Source organism: Cajanus cajan, chromosome 10 (assembly GCF_000230855.2).
Source record: "Cajanus cajan strain Asha chromosome 10, NIPB_CcT2T_4, whole genome shotgun sequence".
Taxonomy (NCBI): Eukaryota; Viridiplantae; Streptophyta; class Magnoliopsida; order Fabales; family Fabaceae; genus Cajanus; species Cajanus cajan.
The window spans coordinates 49699231-49718602 of record NC_138526.1 but is presented as its reverse complement, the minus strand read 5'-3'; the positions used below and the strand labels follow the sequence as shown (position 1 = coordinate 49718602).

The following is a 19372-nucleotide window of genomic DNA, read 5'->3' as shown; positions in this document are numbered from 1 at the left end:
TTTATTCAGGATAATATAATCATATGTTCCCCACGCACCACGCAGATGAATATTTATATACACTGCAACAATGTAGTACGAGAAAATTAATGTCATCTATGATGCATAACATAATGTTTTTGAAGCGTGACCAGTACTCCACCGCCTTACTTTCAGGAATCTTAGACGAAAATGCCAGAAATTTTGTCTGTATAATCACAAATTATCTCTTCATTTTTAATTTAATTTGTTGTATACATGTGCTTGAGATAGGATAAGGCTTTTTTATATGAGATGGTCATTATCTATACTTCTGAATTTAAGAGAAGTATATAAGAATTTGCTACGTCGCCGCATAATAATGCATAATCTATATATCGTGTGTTCGTGTTGACATCTGTTCAGTGCTTTGGCCAAATGCCTCTAAATCAAAGCATATACGTGTCATCACAAAACATGTCTACCATGTTGAAAGTGGTAGATATATACTTTTTACGTATAAGGTAAACAAAATAATCACATATAACATTTGTCTCATTGGTTGTATAAAGTGAAATGCACATTGTTATTGATTTTTTAACTGTTTGCATGCAAGTATAACATTTTGCACATTAGTATCTTCTTTCTTCTTGGGTTGAGTTTTGGCCCTTATAAATACGGGCACCTTGTGGTAGGGATCCTCACAAGTCACAAGAGTCCGAAAAAGAAAAAGATCAGTAGGAAAGATGTTTGGGAGCGTGACGGGTTTGATCCGTAGGGGGCACAAGATAAAAGGGACAGTGGTGTTGATGCGTAAGAATGTGTTGGATGTGAACAGCGTAACAAGTGTTGGTGGAATCATTAGTCAAGGTCTCGGCTTCGCTGGTTCAACGCTCGATAATCTCACTGCCTTCTTGGGCCGTTCTGTCTCACTCCAGCTCATAAGTGCTACCAAATCAGATGGTAATTCATTTATAATTTTGTTTATGTGAAAGTTGAAATCTCATAATTGTTTTTCACTTTTCTTTTCTTCGAGTAGCAAACGGAAAAGGGAAACTCGGAAAGGCTACCTTTCTGGAAGGTATCATTACTTCATTGCCAACTTTGGGAGCAGGCCAATCTGCATTCAACATTCATTTTGAATGGGGTGATGAAGATGGAATTCCTGGCGCATTTTTTATCAAGAATTTCATGCAAACTGAGTTCTTCCTTGTCAGTTTGACTCTTGAAGACATTCCAAACCATGGAACCATCCACTTTGTTTGCAACTCCTGGATTTACAATGCTCAACACTTCAAAAATGACCGCATTTTCTTTGCCAACAAGGTTCACTAGACTTAAATATTACTTTTAAATCTTCAATGCCGTCAATAACAAGTTAAATATATTGCAGACATTTCTTCCAAGTGATACACCAGCTCCATTAGTCAAGTATAGGGAAGAAGAGCTGCAAAATTTAAGAGGAGATGGAAACGGGGAACGCAGAAAGTGGGAAAGGATCTATGATTATGATGTATACAATGATTTGGGCAATCCAGATAAAGGTGAAAAACATGCACGTCCTATTCTTGGAGGGAATGACACCTTTCCTTATCCTCGTAGGGGGAGAACCGGTAGAAGACCAACAAGGAAAGGTTAGCAAGGCTTCTGTTTCTATTTCTATTGCTAGTTTTTCAATTGTGAGTTTGAAAATTTTTGCTTTTAAACAGATCCCAACAGTGAGAGTAGAAGCGATGATGTTTATATTCCAAGGGATGAGGCTTTTGGACACTTGAAGTCTTCAGACTTTCTTACTTACGGACTCAAATACGTATCTCAAAATGTTCTTCCAGCTTTGCAATCTGTTTTTGATTTGAATTTCACACCGGGTGAGTTTGACAGCTTTGATGAAGTTCATGGACTCTATTCGGGGGGAATCAAGCTGCCAACAGATGTACTTAGCCAGATTAGTCCACTACCCGTGCTCAAGGAAATCTTCCGAACTGATGGTGAACAAGCTCTCAAGTTTCCTCCTCCTAAAGTAATTCAAGGTATCTCATATTAAGGAACTGCCCCACAACAATATTGGACTGCTAATGGATCTATGAATTAATCACATTTGACAATGGCTATTTCTTATTACTTTGCCAGTGAGTAGGTCTGCATGGATGACTGATGAAGAATTTGCAAGAGAAATGCTTGCTGGTGTAAATCCAAACTTGATTCGCTGTCTCCAGGTAAGTCTAATTAATGTTTTATAGTTATAAAAAATACAACAATCTAAAATGTTGGATTTTCTTTGCATGTTAAATAAATTTGTTATTGCAGGAGTTCCCTCCACGAAGCAAGCTAGATAGCAATGTCTACGGTGATCATACTAGTCAAATAACCAAAGAACACCTTGAGCCTAACTTAGAAGGGCTCACTGTAGATGAGGTATATAATATGATCAAACCGTGCTTCGTTTTATTTTAGATTTTGTTTCAATGAATTATTAACAAGCAAATTATATTTGGTTGGAAAGGCAATTCAAAACAAGAGATTGTTCATACTAGATCATCATGACTCAATCATGCCATATTTAAGGCGATTAAATGCAACCGACGCAAAGGGTTATGCTACCAGAACCATCCTGTTCTTGAAAAACGACCGATCTTTAAGGCCACTTGCCATAGAATTGAGTTTGCCACATCCTCAGGGAGATCAATCTGGTCCTATTAGTGAAGTTTTTCTGCCTGCAGATGAAGGTGTTGAAAGTTCTATTTGGCTACTAGCAAAGGCTTATGTGGTTGTGAATGACTCGTGCTACCATCAACTTGTCAGCCATTGGTATAAATCTTCTCAATGAAACAATATAAAAACAAATCAATTTAAAGTGACCACTAACATCGTTTCATGGATAACAGGTTAAATACTCATGCAGTTGTGGAGCCATTCATCATAGCAACAAACAGGCATCTCAGTGTTGTTCACCCTATTTATAAACTCCTGCACCCTCACTATCGTGACACCATGAACATAAATTCCCTTGCTCGGGAAATTCTAGTCAACGAAGGTGGCATTATAGAGCAAACATTTTTGTGGGGAAGGTACTCTATGGAAATGTCTTCTGTCATTTACAAGAATTGGGTTTTCCCAGATCAAGCATTGCCTGCTGACCTTATAAAAAGGTAAATTCATACAATCATTGTTATCTAAGTTTAATTTATAGATAAGAAAAGGAATTCAATGATCATGCATGTAAAGTACTTTTACATGGTTAGACATCAAAGTTATAAGTATCACCTTTTACTCATTTATATAACGGTTGTCAGACAATATGATCTTTTACTTATTTATATAATGGTTGTCAGACAACATGAATTTTTTATTTATTTTTATAATGGTTGTCAGACTGCAGCATGACTTTTTAGAGCATTTGCAATGAGCTTACTTATAAACAACTCCATGTGTCACATCACTGCCAAATCAGTTCTGACCCACTTTATAGGTTGCTTAAATTTTAGCAGAGTTACTTCTACAAGCAACTTTGCTAAAATTTAAGCAACCCATAAAGTGGGTCAGAACTGATTTGGCAGTGATGTGATATAGGAGATTGCGTATAAGCAACCCTCATTGGAGATGTTCTTAGTTATTTATATAATGGTATTTGTAATTGGATTGGTGTATCACCTATTTTCTGTAACAAAAATTGAAGGCACTATTGATGTTATACATTTAATTTGTTGAATGTGATATAGAGGAATGGCAACTGAGGATCCAGCATGTCCTCATGGCATTCGCCTAGTGATAGAGGACTACCCATATGCTGTTGATGGACTTGAGATATGGGATGCTATCAAGACATGGGTCCATGACTATGTTTTCTTGTACTATAAATCTGATGACACACTAAGGGAAGATTCTGAACTCCAAGCCTGGTGGAAAGAACTAGTAGAGGTAGGTCATGGTGACAAGAAAAATGAGCCATGGTGGCCTAAGATGCAAACTCGTGAGGAGCTAGTTGAAACATGCACTACTGTGATATGGACTGCTTCGGCACTTCATGCAGCTGTTAATTTTGGACAGTATCCTTATGGAGGCTTAATCTTGAACCGTCCAACTCTTAGTAGGCGATTCATGCCTGAGAAAGGTTCTCCTGAGTATGAGGAGCTAAGGAAGAGTCCACAGAAGGCTTACTTGAAGACTATTACACCAAAGTTTCAGACCCTTACTGACATTTCTGTTATAGAAATCTTGTCAAGGCATGCTTCTGATGAGGTCTACCTTGGCCAGAGGGACCATCCAAATTGGACATCTGATACAAGGGCATTACAGGCTTTTCAGAAGTTTGGAAACAAGCTCGCTGAGATTGAGAAAAAACTCTCACAGAGAAACAATGATGAGAAACTGAGGAACCGTCAAGGACCGGTTCAGATGCCTTATACCCTTCTTTTCCCTTCTAGTGAGGAAGGTTTAACTTTCAGGGGAATTCCCAACAGCATCTCTATCTGAAGAGGTTGTGGTTTCTTAAGTATATAGTATAGTGGCTTTGAATAAAAAATACAAGGGAAGGAATCTGGATTCCTTCATCTACTTGCATGTGGTAATCTAGTGTGTTTGAATGCTTTCATGTTTGGCTTTCAATAAAATTAAGCAGTTGTTTTGAAACAATTAGAGCAGTTACTGCTTTTTGCTGTAAAGTTAGTCATGTAATTTGGAATTGAAATAAATAATGGGTTTGCAGTTAAAATAATTTGTTTAAGAATGTTTTCTTGGAATAGTGAATTTCTGAAATATACATCATTGAAAATAACGTATACAAAGTTAATATTGTTCTCCTAACATAATTGACTATATATTATAGACAATTTAATTAAGAGAAAGTAATCATGAAAATCTAGTATCTCTATTGTTTTGTCATATGGAGCGACTGAACTAATTGTGTCTCACATTAATACGTCTCCTAGCGAAATGATGATTTTATTTGTAAAAAAAAATTACTTATTTATTTTCATTTTTTTAATAATAAATATGTCGCTTTATTTTCAAAATATTTTTTATTTTTAAATATTTGTGTAGGAAAAGGAAAAAAAATCATTATTTCGGCATAAATATTTGAAAAAGAGAATAAAGTGTTAGTTTTTTTTTTGGTAAATAATAAAGTGTTAGTTTTGTAATAAGAAAGTGAAAATAGAATATCAAAACAAAAGTAAAGGGATATAACCGTAGGATATGTAGCACCCAGCAATTATTTTCCCATGGCAGGCTTTATAGTTGCAACTTGCAATAAAGGAAAATGAATCTAAAGTATTTTCCTTCGTCCTTCGGGTGTGTTTGGGATAGTTGAATAAATTAAAATATTTTAATAATTAATTATATGCAAATTGATTATCAATTTAGATTATTTTGCAAGCAACATTTGATCATCATGAGTACATTTTAATATTATGCAATTTGGTGTTAAGGGACGAAATTTATAGCACAACTAAAAGAGCAACCATTAACATCACCAAGGACGGATTTGCATTAAAGAATGTGGAGGCAGTTGTCGCTCTAACTTTTCACTTCCCTTTATAATATATATATATATATAAATAATATAAGTCTACTTATAGATATTTTATTCAATAATTTATGTTTTTTTATACATAAAATAAGTTTATAAATTTTTAAAAATTTAAAAATTATTTAATATTTTATTTTATTAATTCACATCAATATATAAAATATTTTTATAATTATACGTCCATTTCCAACCATCCACCTTTTAATATTTTTTTAACTGCAATTTTCTAGATTTTAATTTAAGACAATAATTTTTGTTCTATATCAAATTTAATTATTTAACTGATGAAATTAAAGTTTTTAATGCATATATCAAGTCTATAAACTTAAAAAAAATGAAAATCATTTGATACTTCTTTTCATTAATTTAAATTGATAGATAATCATAAAATTATTTTATACGTTGATTTGAATTAATGAAATGAAATATGAAATAATTTTTATTATTATTTTTAAACTTTGTATTCTTGATCGATTTTTAATTTATTGGTTGAATTGTAAAGTTTGATATAAAAATGTATTACTGATTCGAACAAATTTAAGTCGACTTACTTTAAAATAAATGAATTTTTTTACATATATAATATGCAATTATTATAAAGAAGATATCTTCTCTTAATTATTTTTTTGATTTTCACTTTTATTGAAGATAACGATACTCTTCAATATATACTTTTCTATAACTGCATTTTTTATTTTTTCTTTTATTTTACTTTATTTTATTTTTACTCTCTCTAAAGCATATCATATTTGTCCTATTGATTTTTTCAAAAGTATAGGAAATGGAAGAAATGGACACAAAAGGAAATGGAGATGATCCAAATCCCAGTTATACCCTCGAATAACTATAAAAAATAATATGTAACTCCCTTAAAATAAAAATATAATCACCTATTAATTTTATTTGTCATACCCATTATCAGGGGCCGTCTTCAATCCGTTTTGAATTATCGCTTCTTTTTCTTTTTTCATTCGTTATTTTTTTTTAATTAACAATTTCGAATTCGTTTTTTTGTTTTTTGTTTTTTAACTTTAGAAAAGTAAATCTAGAGCAACATAGTTGAAACTTTTCTTCTTAAGCATGGTATCGTATGTATTCGTTCAAGTCAATATACAAAAGAACATGAGTCCGAAGAAGAAGTAAACCTCGTATTATTTTTAGACCAATAATCGAACCGCAACGTGCCATTTAATACATTGTCTTCTCCACCACACGACCAGGGGTCCACAATTAATGCCCCACTAACTTTTCAACTTCTTTTCCTCTTGTATGCATATATCATTTCTATTGTCTTTGTCCTTAAAAAAAATATTACCTTTATTTATTTATTTATTTAAATAAAAAACTTCTATTATTATAAAAAACATTATCCTGTAACTCTTGTTCAAGAATATTATATAGTCTAAGAATATTGTATTTTATGATAATTATATTAATTATAATTATATTGGTTTAAATGTTTGTTTAATAACTTATATATAAAGAAATAATTTTAATAGTATTGAAAATGAAGATTTAGTCAATAATAAACTAACCGAAAGTTTATAATTTATAAATCAAAAGTTGAAAATTTTAAAATTCATAAGTTAGTTGATTGAATTAATTATTTTTGGTAAAATTTCTTAGCTAATAAATATAATATGATATAAAATAATTTTTACAATAAGAGTGAGATAATGATTAAAAAGGTAAAATAATTTATAAATTAAAAAATAAAAAGAAAATTTAATTAAATTAATGTGAATAAAAATGAGAAAGAGAATAAGCTAAGAGTTTATAAGGTATAAGCTACTTCAATTAACTTATAAAAATAAACTATAAATTTTTAAAATACTTTTTCAAACACACTTTACAATATTATCTAATATTTTTAAAATATGAAAACTTATATAAAACAATTATGATGTATATTTTATACTTATAAAAAATATTATAAGGAGAATGTACGTCAAAAGAGTAATTTCCTAACGACAAACTTAAAACGTGTGTTATTATTATATTATTAAACTCCGAAAAGCGTGCTCCTCGTCCCCCCATTTTTCTATTATTTTATACCTACATCACTTTCCATCAATAATAACATCATGTTATTATATAAGTATTAATCTAAATATAAACTTTAATTAAAGATTGAAGTTTGATTTTTCATTTATACCACTTTATTTTTATAAGTATTTACGAAGTATAAATGAGGTATACTTTTTTATTAAATAAAATATGAGAAAAATATTGTTTTTTAATTTTCGAAAAAATAAAATAAATCGATTCGAATGCACAATTACTTTACCTATGCCTTTACCAGAATGTCAGTTTTTTTTTTAAATTTATTAGTCATTAATTTTTTTTAATTATGGACAGTTTATTTTTATGATAGTTAATTAAATGATAAAATTTTTAAAAAGTGAATACCAAAAAATGATATTCCTTTTATTATTAGTATACTTAAATAACAAGTAATATTTATTAATATTAACAAATGAATGCATTAAATAACTTTTTAAGCAACCATAATGAATGAGACAAAAAAAAATCTATCAATTCATTTAAATCTATTAAAAATTTAATTCAATTAAAAAAAATCCATTCACTATTTTTTTTATAAATAAATATCTAATTTACCAGCAAAATATTAAATAATAACTGCTAATTACAAAATATAATAAAAAAATGTGTTACTTCGATGTTTGTTCAAAACTTGAAATGTGTAAGAAAACTGAGCACGACTTTCCTGACGCATAAAGGCAAATATTAACCATTATTTGTTGAGTTGAGATAAACAAATCTACAAATACATGTGTTGTTGTGTAGCTATAAATAGGGAGCATCAGCATCCCTTGCTTGTGTTCCTCACAACATCGCAAAATCTAAGTTTGAGAAAAGAAAAGAAGAAGAAGGAAAGATGTTCGGTCTGGGGCGCAGGAGTCAGAAGATAAAGGGAAATTTGGTGATTATGCGAAAGAATGTGTTGGATATAAACAGCATCACCAATGCCAAAAAAATCATCGGCATTGGTATCAACATCATTGGTTCTGCAGTTGACACCCTTACTTTTCTAGGCTCCAAAATCTCCATCCAGCTCATTAGTGCTACTCGGTCTGATGGTTTGTTTCTTCACTTCACTTTTATTCCAATCAAATTAACCATAAATAACTTGATATCCATAATCACATATTTTTAGTTCATTGTTCTAGTAAAAAATGTAATAAGAGTAATAAGAATTGAACTTAAGATCATGTATTTATTACTAACACTTATAGTAAGCGAAGTTGTAAGTTTAGTATGAATACATCATAAATTATAATCATATTGATGATTATACTAAACAAGTAAATTAAATATTGTATGGAGTTTGGTAGGCACCGGGAAAGGAAAAATTGGAAAGGCTGCGAATCTAAGAGGACAGCTATCATTACCAACGTTGGGAGCTTGCGAAGAAGCATACGATGTTAATTTTGAATGGGACAGTGAGTTCGGAATTCCCGGTGCTTTTTATATTAAGAACTACATGCAAGTCGAGTTCTACCTCAAGTCTCTTACTCTCGAAGACATTCCAAACCACGGAACCATTCACTTCATATGCAACTCCTGGGTTTACAATTCTAAATGCTACGACACTGATCGCATCTTCTTTGCCAACAATGTAAGCTATTATTATTGTTGAACTTCATTTTTACTACATGATGACATGGATGAACATATGATCAAGTATATAATGCCATGCAGACATATGTTCCAATTGAGACACCACGTCCACTTGTGAAGTACAGAGAACAAGAATTGAAGTATCTAAGAGGGAATGGAAGTGGAGAGAGGAAGGAATGGGATAGGATCTATGACTATGATGTCTACAATGACTTAGGAAATCCAGATAAAGGTGAAAAATATGCTCGCCCCGTTCTTGGAGGTTCCACCTTACCTTACCCTCGTAGAGGAAGAACCGGAAGAGGAAAAACTAAGAAAGGTACTATCAACTTCACTAACATTCTAAACTTGTTTTCGTGTTAGTAATTCTCATGTGATATGGTCAAAATGAGGTATACAAGTCTTTATTTTATAAACAGATTCTGTAAGGTTTATATGCTAATATATATTTTCTTAACAGATCCTAACAGTGAGAAAACAAGCAGTTTTGTTTACATTCCAAGAGATGAAGCATTTGGCCACTTGAAATCATCAGATTTTCTCATTTACGGAATAAAATCTCTGGCCCAAGATGTCTTGCCCGTTTTGACTGACGCATTCGATGGAAACATTTTGAGCCTTGAGTTTGATAACTTTGCTGAAGTGCGAAAACTTTATGAAGGTGGAGTTACCCTACCAACAAACTTCCTTAGCAAGATCGCTCCTATACCAGTGATCAAGGAAATTTTTCGCACTGATGGCGAACAGTTCCTCAAGTATCCACCACCTAAAGTGATGCAAGGTATGCTTCATTTCATATCTTCAATATGTAGGAAAGTCACGTGGATGGATTTATGAACTGTTCTTATTTGGTACAGTGGATAAATCTGCATGGATGACTGATGAAGAATTTGCAAGAGAAACGATTGCTGGTGTAAATCCTAATGTCATTAAGATTCTTGAGGTTAGCTTAATTTAGAAGTCGATTTGATTGGGAAGAAAGTTACATGCAACGAAAAGCTTGGATGCACTTTGCTTGTCAAATTTGAGATTGCTAACCTCATTTTGTGGTAAATTTATTCCAGGAGTTCCCACTACGAAGCAAGCTAGATGCTCAAGCCTATGGTGATCATACCTGTATAATAACAAAAGAACATTTGGAGCCTAACTTGGGTGGGCTCACTGTTGAACAGGTGATGATATGAGTATTTAATTTCTCGTTAAGATTATTGCACTAGAGTGTTTGACTATTTTGTTTTTTTTTATCTTTAATTTGATTCCAATGAATAACAATCAATTAATTAATTAGACTTGGTTGAACAGGCTATCCAGAACAAGAAATTGTTCATATTGGATCACCATGACTACCTCATTCCATATTTGAGGAGAATAAATGCAACTGCCACAAAGGCTTATGCTACTAGAACCATATTTTTCTTGAAAAGTGATGGAACTTTGACCCCGTTGGCCATTGAGTTGAGCAAGCCACATCTTCAAGGTGAACAATATGGTCCTGATAGCACTGTCTATGTACCTTCCAGCGAAGGGGTCGAAGCTTATATCTGGTTACTGGCAAAGGCTTATGTTGTTGTGAATGACACCTGCTACCATCAACTCGTTAGCCATTGGTATGATATTGTAAATTGACAATGATATCCATGCAACTAAATTGATTAATATATTTATGAATAAATGTTTAACATATTAACCTGGATGGCAGGCTAAACACTCATGCGGTTGTTGAGCCATTCATCATAGCAACAAATAGGCATCTGAGCGTGGTTCACCCTATTTATAAGCTTCTGTTTCCTCACTATCGTGACACCATGAATATTAATTCACTTGCCCGCAAAGCCCTAATCAATGCAGATGGTATTATAGAGAGTACATTCTTGTGGGGTAGGTATGCTTTTGAATTGTCCGCTGTGATTTACAAGGACTGGGTTTTCACTGATCAAGCACTACCTGCTGATCTTGTCAAGAGGTAGATAATGTTTTAAAGTTTATTAACAAATTAGTAATATATGCTGCTCTTAAAATAAATAATTTAAACTTATTTATAGCATGATTGGATACAGTCTAGAAGGAGTTATGAGAACTTATCATATCAAAATAAAGAACTTTTTTTTCTTTTCTTTTTTCAGTAGAGCAATTCTTAAAAGTCCTTCTAAGTTTGTTTCCAAACATGCTCTTAGTCATCAACAACTATGTGGAAGGCTTGATATAACTCTGATGCTAATCAATGTTATTTGGCATTTTGTGATTCAGAGGAGTTGCTGTTAAGGATTCATCTGCCCCCCATGGTGTCAAGCTTTTGATTGAGGACTATCCTTATGCTTCTGATGGGCTAGAGATATGGGCTGCCATCAAGTCTTGGGTGGAAGAATATGTCTCATTCTACTACAAGTCAGATGAGGCACTTCAACAAGACCCTGAACTCCAAGCTTGGTGGAAAGAACTTGTAGAGGTTGGTCATGGTGATTTGAAAGACAAGCCATGGTGGCAAAAGATGCAAACTCGTGAAGAGTTGGTTGAAGCTTCTACTACCCTCATATGGATTGCTTCAGCCCTTCATGCAGCTGTTAACTTTGGACAGTATCCATATGGAGGTTACATCCTCAACAGGCCAACTCTTAGCAGGAGATTCATGCCTGAGAAAGGGTCTGCTGAGTATCAAGCCTTGGCTAAGAACCCTGAGAAGGAGTTTTTGATGACTATCACTGGCAAGAAAGAGACCCTTATTGACCTCACAGTTATAGAAATCTTGTCAAGGCATACATCTGATGAGTTCTACCTTGGGGACAGAGAGGGTGGTGACTACTGGACTTCTGACGCTGGGCCTTTGGAGGCCTTCAAGAGGTTTGGAAAGAAGCTCGCAGAGATTGAACAAAAGCTTGCACAGAAGAACAGTGATGTGACACTGAGAAACCGCACTGGGCCAGCTAAAATGCCTTACACTTTGCTATTTCCTTCTAGTGAGGAGGGATTGACTTTCAGAGGAATTCCCAACAGTATCTCTATTTAGAGAGACTATGGTTGCTCAACTAGTGTCCCTATTTTTAAATAAATGTGAAATGGAGGGAATCTCATTCCTTCTTCCACTTATGTATGGTTTAAGTTATGTATTTGAATGGGTTGAATGTTTTCGTGCTTGGTATTAATATAAAGAAAGTTGCGTTTGTATAATGGAAAAGAAAATACTAAAGGCAATCATGCATGTTTGAACAATGCTGGCATTGTGAAGTGCAAACTAGAAGAAATTACCATCTTATTTAAAGCACACATACGTGAGAGCTTTCAACTAATAATGATGTCTTTCCAATTCTTTTACATCCAAATGACTATAAGGTTTGCTTTTATATATATATGCTTTGCTCATTATTCAAGATTTCAGTCTGATCCACAACTTATGGGAGTCTATCATTAGAAAAGGAAAGTTTATCAGTAAAGTCCTTGACTCCTTGATGCCATACTAGGGGAAGATCAAGTTTCGTCATCCTTGCACTTGCTTTTATGCCTGGAAACAAAATGTTAAACGAGTTTTGGTATTTGATGGCAATGGCATATTGTAGTGCAAACGAAGCATCGCATTTATTCTAATACTACTGTATTTCTAAACATGATAAGAGCTAAACGCAAACTAACAAAGCTTAGTATCAACGAGTGCTCTTATTATTCATTTATTTCATAACAAATTTTGTTTATATGTGATAAAATTAAAAAATTAAAAACAAAAAATTATAATAATATTATAAAAACATTAAAATAAAAAAAATAAATAGTACAACTGAAAAACTAATTTATACTATAAATTCAAAAAAAATTATCAAAGAAAAACTAAAACATATTAACAAAATATTAATATTAAACTTTTTAATTATAATAAATGTTACATTAAGGTATAAATTAAAAAACATAAAAGTAATATAGAGATATAATTTTTTTTTATACAGATAAATTATTAAAAATATTAAATAAAAATAAAAATAAAATAAGTAAGTACAATAAAAAAAAATGACTGTTCCGGTACCCCTACAATTATAGTGGGTACTGTAGAATTTCTCTCATTTCTATTGTCTTTCTTTGTCTTTAAAAAAAATATTACTTTCATTTATTTATTCTTTTTAAAAAAACTTCTAATATTATAAAAAAAATTATCATGCAACTCTTGTTCAAGAATATTATAGTCTAAGAATATTGTATTTTATGAAAATTATATTAATTATAATTATATTAGTTAAATGTTTGTTTAATAACTTATATATATAGAGAAAGAATTTTAATAATATTGAAAATGAATAGTTAGTCAATAATAAACTAACCGAAAGTTTATAAGTTATAAATCTGTTCCGGCCAAGGGGTGCGCTAGGGTTTCGTCCTATGGCGAACCTCAAAGCCAGAGCATTCAAAAGTGTAATCTGTCTCTTCGACTCTAGGGTTTTGGGTTTTATGATATCGTTCATGGGCCTCTTGGGCCCCCAGAATGAAGGGATTTCTCTAACCGTTTCTTATCATGATGGCGCGGGGTAAAAGGGAAACGAATCTGGTCGGATTCCGACCGACTGGGTCCATACCGAGGACCCAGTCGGGTTAATGCCGAGTAGAAGGCCAAGTCGGATTTTGACTTGGACGGTACACTTGCCTTCCAGCCTTGAGCCTATAAGGCGAAAAGGCTTGTAGCCTGGTAACCTAGTCAGGTATTAGCCGAGCAGAAGGTCAGGTCGGATTTTTACCTGGACGGTACACTTGCCCTCCAGCCTTGAGCGTGTAAGGCGAGAAGGCTTATGGTAGAAAGAGAGTCAGCTAAGCCATTACCGACCTATCCCTCGTCAACTATTTGATATGACTTCCAGTTGTTTCTATTTTGCTGCGAGTTGAATGGTTGTGTGCTGAAAAACAGATTATGACGATGGTGCAAACGTCAAGTGAAAATTTCTCTAAGCTAAAAATTGGAGTTGCAAAAGAATCGGCCAAATTCCGATTACTATAAAAAGTGAATATTTTCTCTATGTTGAAAATGGTTTTGCAAATGAGTCGGCCAAATTCCAATTACTGAAAAAGTTTACATTTTCTAAGTTAAAATTGATTTCGCGAGACCAACAGCCAAACACGACTACAGAATAGGTAAAATCAATTTTTGCACGAGGCGGTCGCCTACCCGAAGGTTTCATACGCGGTTCTTAAAAAATTAGTGAAAAAACTCTTTTAGTCACGAACTCGTGATATTGTAAGTAAGGAGTCAGGCAAACGCCGACTCACTCCCCATGTATCCACACAATTCCGAATTAGCATGACAACGAAAGATTCACTCCGTTGGCAATTATTTATAATATAAAAGTTGTCGGCCAGATACCAAAGAGATAACCACGGTTCGCCAAAATAAATAAATAATTTCAGTGGGACGAAATTGTAAGTCGGATGTTATTCTGGGAACAAAATGCTCGGCTAAAATCCGAATAAGGAAAATGGGATAGATAATTCTAAATTGAAAAGCTTACTTGAGCCAAATAATCTGTCCAATTCCAGTTTAATGAGAAGGAACAAACAAATCTAAGTCGGACACCACCCTTGAATGACGTTATTGTCAAGATTTCGATCATTACTTCAACGTGGAATATTGAGCAATAAAATAATGATCTTTAACCGTGTAATCGGAAAATTGCCGACTCAACATATTGAAGAAATTTTCTAGAGTTTGGAAAGATTTATCCTTATAATCGGCCAATTGCCGATTATAAGTATTGAGAGGAAAAAATTCTACGTTATTAATGAAAGTCAACAAAGGGTTCTCCCCAAATGTCAGTCCGGATATTGGACAATCTTTCTAAGTTTGGATGAAATTTATTCATATGATCGCCCCAATGACGACTAGCAATAACGTGGCAAATATCATTTGTTTGGAAAAACTTAACCATAAGATCGGCAAAGTGCCGACTTGCAATAATATGGGGAGTATGTGATTCAATAGAAACTCTACCCTATGGTCGGCTAGATGCCGACACGAATGTAGATTTGAAGAGTGAACCCTGTTCTAAGCTATCGTCCAAATCCTGAATTAAATAATGATCTTAGGCTTCTAACAGAAGAGTCATCCTTAACCCGACATGTAGGTCTTGGATCACCAAAATTCTTGCGAGAAAGATGAATAACATTTTGTCAGGTCAAATTGAGCCGTATTTATATGAATGGATCGGCCTGATTTCCGATTTGTTTGTCTAAAATCGTCAAAATTCCGATTATGAATGATGGGTAACGTGTATCAAGTTAAGAATCAACTTGAATCATAAACTTTGGTCTTATTCTCGCCCGGCTGGAGTTTTGCCGACAATCACGAGTTTAGTTCTTCGAGATATTTATACTCGCCCAGCCGGACTATTGCCGACAATCACGAGTTCTTCGAGTTATTTATACTCGCCTAGCCAGACTTTTGCCGACAATCACGAGTTTGGTCTTCGAGTTATTTATACTCGCCCAGCCGGACTATTGCCGACAATCACGAGTTCTTCGAGTTATTTATACTCGCCCAGCCAGACTTTTGCCGACAATCACGAGTTTGGTCTTCGAGTTATTTATACTCGCCCAGCCGGACTATTGCCGACAATCACGAATTCTTCGAGTTATTTATACTCGCCCAGCCGGACTTTTGCCGACAATCACGAGTTTCATCAATCGAGTTATTTATACTCGCCCAGCCGGACTATTGCCGACAATCACGAGTTTTATCAATCGAGTTATTTATACTCGCCCAGCCGGACTATTGCCGACAATCACGAGTTCTTCGAGTTATTTATACTCGCCCAACCGGACTTTTGCCGACAATCACGAGTTTCATCAATCGAGTTATTTATACTCGCCCAGCCGGACTATTGCCGACAATCACGAGTTCTTCGAGTTATTTATACTCGCCCAGCCAGACTATTGCTGACAATCACGAGTTCTTCGAGTTATTTATACTCGCCCAATCAGAATTTAACCGACTAATCACGAGTTTGCCTACAAGTCAGAATCAATTTGAAAATAATGATTTTTATTATTTGATGGTACCTCATTAAAAACCTTTTTAGCATAAAACCCTCGCAGCAGACTCCCATGCTTCCTCCACGAATTAACATCTCGGCACGAAAGTCCATTAGATGCTGACTAATATCCTGTTTCCCGTCAAACGGTTCCACCTGCTGATACGAAGCTGTTCTTTGACAAACCAGATCTCAGATTGACGATCCGAACGGTCGGAATGAAGAACCTCACTTCCTGAACCTATAGTCCAAAAATCAGCCCGATCCAACGGTGAACGACTTCACACCGATTAAAACACAGTACCAGTCCTGTTTTGCGCTGGAAAACTTTCACCTACTGATATGAAGCTGTTTTCTCCCAAACCAGGCCGCCGGTTAATAATTCGAACGGTCAGAATGAAGAACCACACTTTTGGAACCTACAGTCCAAAAATCAGCTCGATCCAACGGTGCAAGACCTCACACCGACGAAAACACAGAGCCCACTCTGTTTTTGTGCGGGAAACTTTCCTTCTCTCTCTTTGGGTCACGCTCCTCTCTCAAGCCATTGATCGACGTCATCATCTCCTCCATGGTAGGGTGTTGTGGGTCGTGGTTGGATGTGCCGCCTCTCGTCATAGTAGAGTGTAGGTTTTTTCTTGTGACTTGGGGCGTAGGAAGAGTTTTACCGTAGCCCCACGGTGGGCGCCAAAATGTTCCGGCCAAGGAGTTGTTAAGTCTCAATTTTACCTCTTTTTGGATGAGACTTATTGAACAAATTCCACTCATCCTTTGAACCATTGCAATGTAATTGTTCTCTTTTTGGTTCATTTTGTGTGCAGATATAACTAACCCAAATTTAGCTAACAATACCTTAATACACCTCATTTTTTGTGCAGGTATTGAGCTAAGGACTTGAGGATTGAAGATCCATGGAATTGGAAACTAAAAGGAGCTAAGGAGCAGAGAAGAGGTTATGCGCCGGGCTCAAGGTGATCCGCGCCGGGCGATAAAAACAGAGCATCTCACCTCTGGAAGCTATTGAGCCGGGCGCAATATGAATTGCGCCGGGCGTGTCCTGAAGATAGAGGGCATTTGGAAGGCCATGCGCTGGGCCCGAAGACTTATGCGCCGGGCGCATGAACCCTAATCTGTCTCCCCAAGCTCGTATTTGAAGCCATTTTCGGGGGAGAAACCTCCATTCTCACATTGGGCGCCTCCAGGAGCTGCGGAAGGGATTCCCAGGACTTGGGATCGTCCGTGTGCGGATCTTTCCTACGGTTCTTCATCCTCCTTTCATCTCTATTTTGTATTTGCCCTCTTTGTTGAGTGGTTTCACCCATTTTGTGGGGTTAGATGTAACCAACGTACTCTATTATAATCTTTACGATTTTAATGATATATATACATGTTGTTTTATTCTTCGTTGTGTTTGTTTCTATTCTTAATGCTTGCTTTGGATTGATCACCCTTTGCATGATTTAAGGTTCCATGGGTATTGGAAAATAACCTTTGAAACTAGTTCTGAAACATATGCCTAGTGGTGATTGTATCTAGGGATAGAGCTTGACCCATTAGTAGTCTTAAACCCTAGCCCGTAATGCAGGTGTAGATATTGGGTACTCAAGGGATTGATATTCAATATCCGCACCTAGACTCTTTCTCTAAGGGATTAGGTTTGAGTAAACTCATGGGTTGACTAAGCAATGAATTCAACAAGAGATTAAGGATACATTAGTGTTACGTTTGGTGAAATCTGACCCCCACAACCTCACAATACCACAATACCATTCCTTACCTTTTCCACTCACAAAACAATATTTATTTACAGCTTTCATTCCAATAGTCACAACTTTGCATTCACTGCACAAACTATGAAATTGGAATTATTCTTTAGTCACGAATAATCAATAAATGCTTATATTACCTTCTAATCCATGTGGATACGATATTTTTACTACTTGAACGGCCGGTATACTTGCCGTGTTTGAGACCGTTGATAGAATTAAACGAATTTATAAATATTAACAAAAGTGTTTCAACGGAAATCTCAACAGGGGTGCGCTAGGGTTTCGTCCTATGGCGAACCTCAAAGCCAGAGCATTCAAAAGTGTAATCTGTCTCTTCGACTCTAGGGTTTTGGGTTTTATGATATCGGTCATGGGCCTCTTGGGCCCCCAGAATGAAGGGATTTCTCTAACCGTTTCTTATCATGATGGCGCGGGGTAAAAGGGAAACGAATCTGGTCGGATTCCCACCGACTGGGTCCATACCAAGGACCCAGTCGGGTTAATGCCGAGTAGAAGGCCAAGTCGGATTTTGACCTGGACGGTACAAAATCAAAAATTAAAAAATTAAGAATTCATAAGTTAGTAGATTGAATTAATTTTTTTTCGTAAAATTTGTTAATTAATAAATGTAATATGATATTGTTCCGGCCAAGGGGTGCGCTAGGGTTTCGTCCTATGGCGAACCTCAAAGCCAGAGCATTCAAAAGTGTAATCTGTCTCTTCGACTCTAGGGTTTTGGGTTTTATGATATCGTTCATGGGCCTCTTGGGCCCCCAGAATGAAGGGATTTCTCTAACCGTTTCTTATCATGATGGCGCAGGGTAAAAGGGAAACGAATCTGGTCGGATTCCGACCGACTGGGTCCATATCGAGGACCCAGTCGGGTTAATGCCGAGTAGAAGGCCAAGTCAGATTTTGACCTGGACGGTACACTTGCCTTCCAGCCTTGAGCCTATAAGGCGAAAAGGCTTGTAGCCTGGTAACCTAGTCAGGTATTAGCCGAGCAGAAGGTCAAGTCGGATTTTTACCTGGACGGTACACTTGCCCTCCAGCCTTGAGCGTGTAAGGCGAGAAGGCTTATGGTAGAAAGGGAGTCAGCTAAGCCATTACCGACCTATCCCTTGTCAACTATTTGATATGACTTCTAATTGTTGCTATTTTGCTGCGAGTTGAATGATTGTGTGCTGAAAAATAGATTATGACGATGGTGCAAACGTCAAGTGAAAATTTCTCTAAGCTAAAAATTGGAGTTGCAAAAGAATCGGCCAAATTCCGATTACTATAAAAAGTGAATATTTTCTCTATGTTGAAAATGGTTTTGCAAATGAGTCGGCCAAATTCCGATTACTGAAAAAGTTTACATTTTCTAAGTTAAAATTGATTTCGCGAGACCAACGGCCAAACACGACTACAGAATAGGTAAAATCGATTTTTGCACGAGGCGGTCGCCTACCCGAAGGTTTCATACGCGGTTCTTAAAA

General features: G+C 35.2%; 2 protein-coding genes across 2 annotated transcripts; both read left to right on the top strand.

Annotated features, from left to right (window-relative positions):
* Positions 1-565: 565 nt before the first annotated feature.
* LOC109805652 (seed linoleate 9S-lipoxygenase-3) lies at positions 566-4672 on the top strand. Its single transcript, XM_020367823.3, has 9 exons — positions 566-921; positions 998-1284; positions 1352-1592; positions 1668-1988; positions 2089-2174; positions 2266-2373; positions 2462-2766; positions 2844-3107; positions 3678-4672. The coding sequence occupies exons 1-9, from the start codon at positions 705-707 to the stop codon at positions 4429-4431; spliced, it is 2583 nt and encodes an 860-aa protein (XP_020223412.1). The 5' UTR covers positions 566-704; the 3' UTR covers positions 4432-4672.
* A 3650-nt stretch (positions 4673-8322) lies between these two features.
* LOC109805653 (linoleate 9S-lipoxygenase-like) lies at positions 8323-12277 on the top strand. Its single transcript, XM_020367824.3, has 9 exons — positions 8323-8586; positions 8842-9125; positions 9209-9446; positions 9588-9908; positions 9985-10070; positions 10192-10299; positions 10430-10734; positions 10827-11090; positions 11375-12277. The coding sequence occupies exons 1-9, from the start codon at positions 8385-8387 to the stop codon at positions 12129-12131; spliced, it is 2565 nt and encodes an 854-aa protein (XP_020223413.1). The 5' UTR covers positions 8323-8384; the 3' UTR covers positions 12132-12277.
* Positions 12278-19372: the final 7095 nt, after the last annotated feature.

Coding starts and splice junctions, on each gene's coding strand:
- LOC109805652 (XM_020367823.3), top strand. CDS start 705: ATGTTTGGGAGCGTGACGGGTTTGATCCGTAGGGGGCACAAGATAAAA. Junction 1,593..1,667: donor TAGAAGACCAACAAGGAAAG/GTTAGCAAGGCT, acceptor GCTTTTAAACAG/ATCCCAACAGTGAGAGTAGA. Junction 2,175..2,265: donor ACTTGATTCGCTGTCTCCAG/GTAAGTCTAATT, acceptor TTGTTATTGCAG/GAGTTCCCTCCACGAAGCAA.
- LOC109805653 (XM_020367824.3), top strand. CDS start 8,385: ATGTTCGGTCTGGGGCGCAGGAGTCAGAAGATAAAGGGAAATTTGGTG. Junction 9,126..9,208: donor GCATCTTCTTTGCCAACAAT/GTAAGCTATTAT, acceptor AATGCCATGCAG/ACATATGTTCCAATTGAGAC. Junction 10,735..10,826: donor CATCAACTCGTTAGCCATTG/GTATGATATTGT, acceptor CCTGGATGGCAG/GCTAAACACTCATGCGGTTG.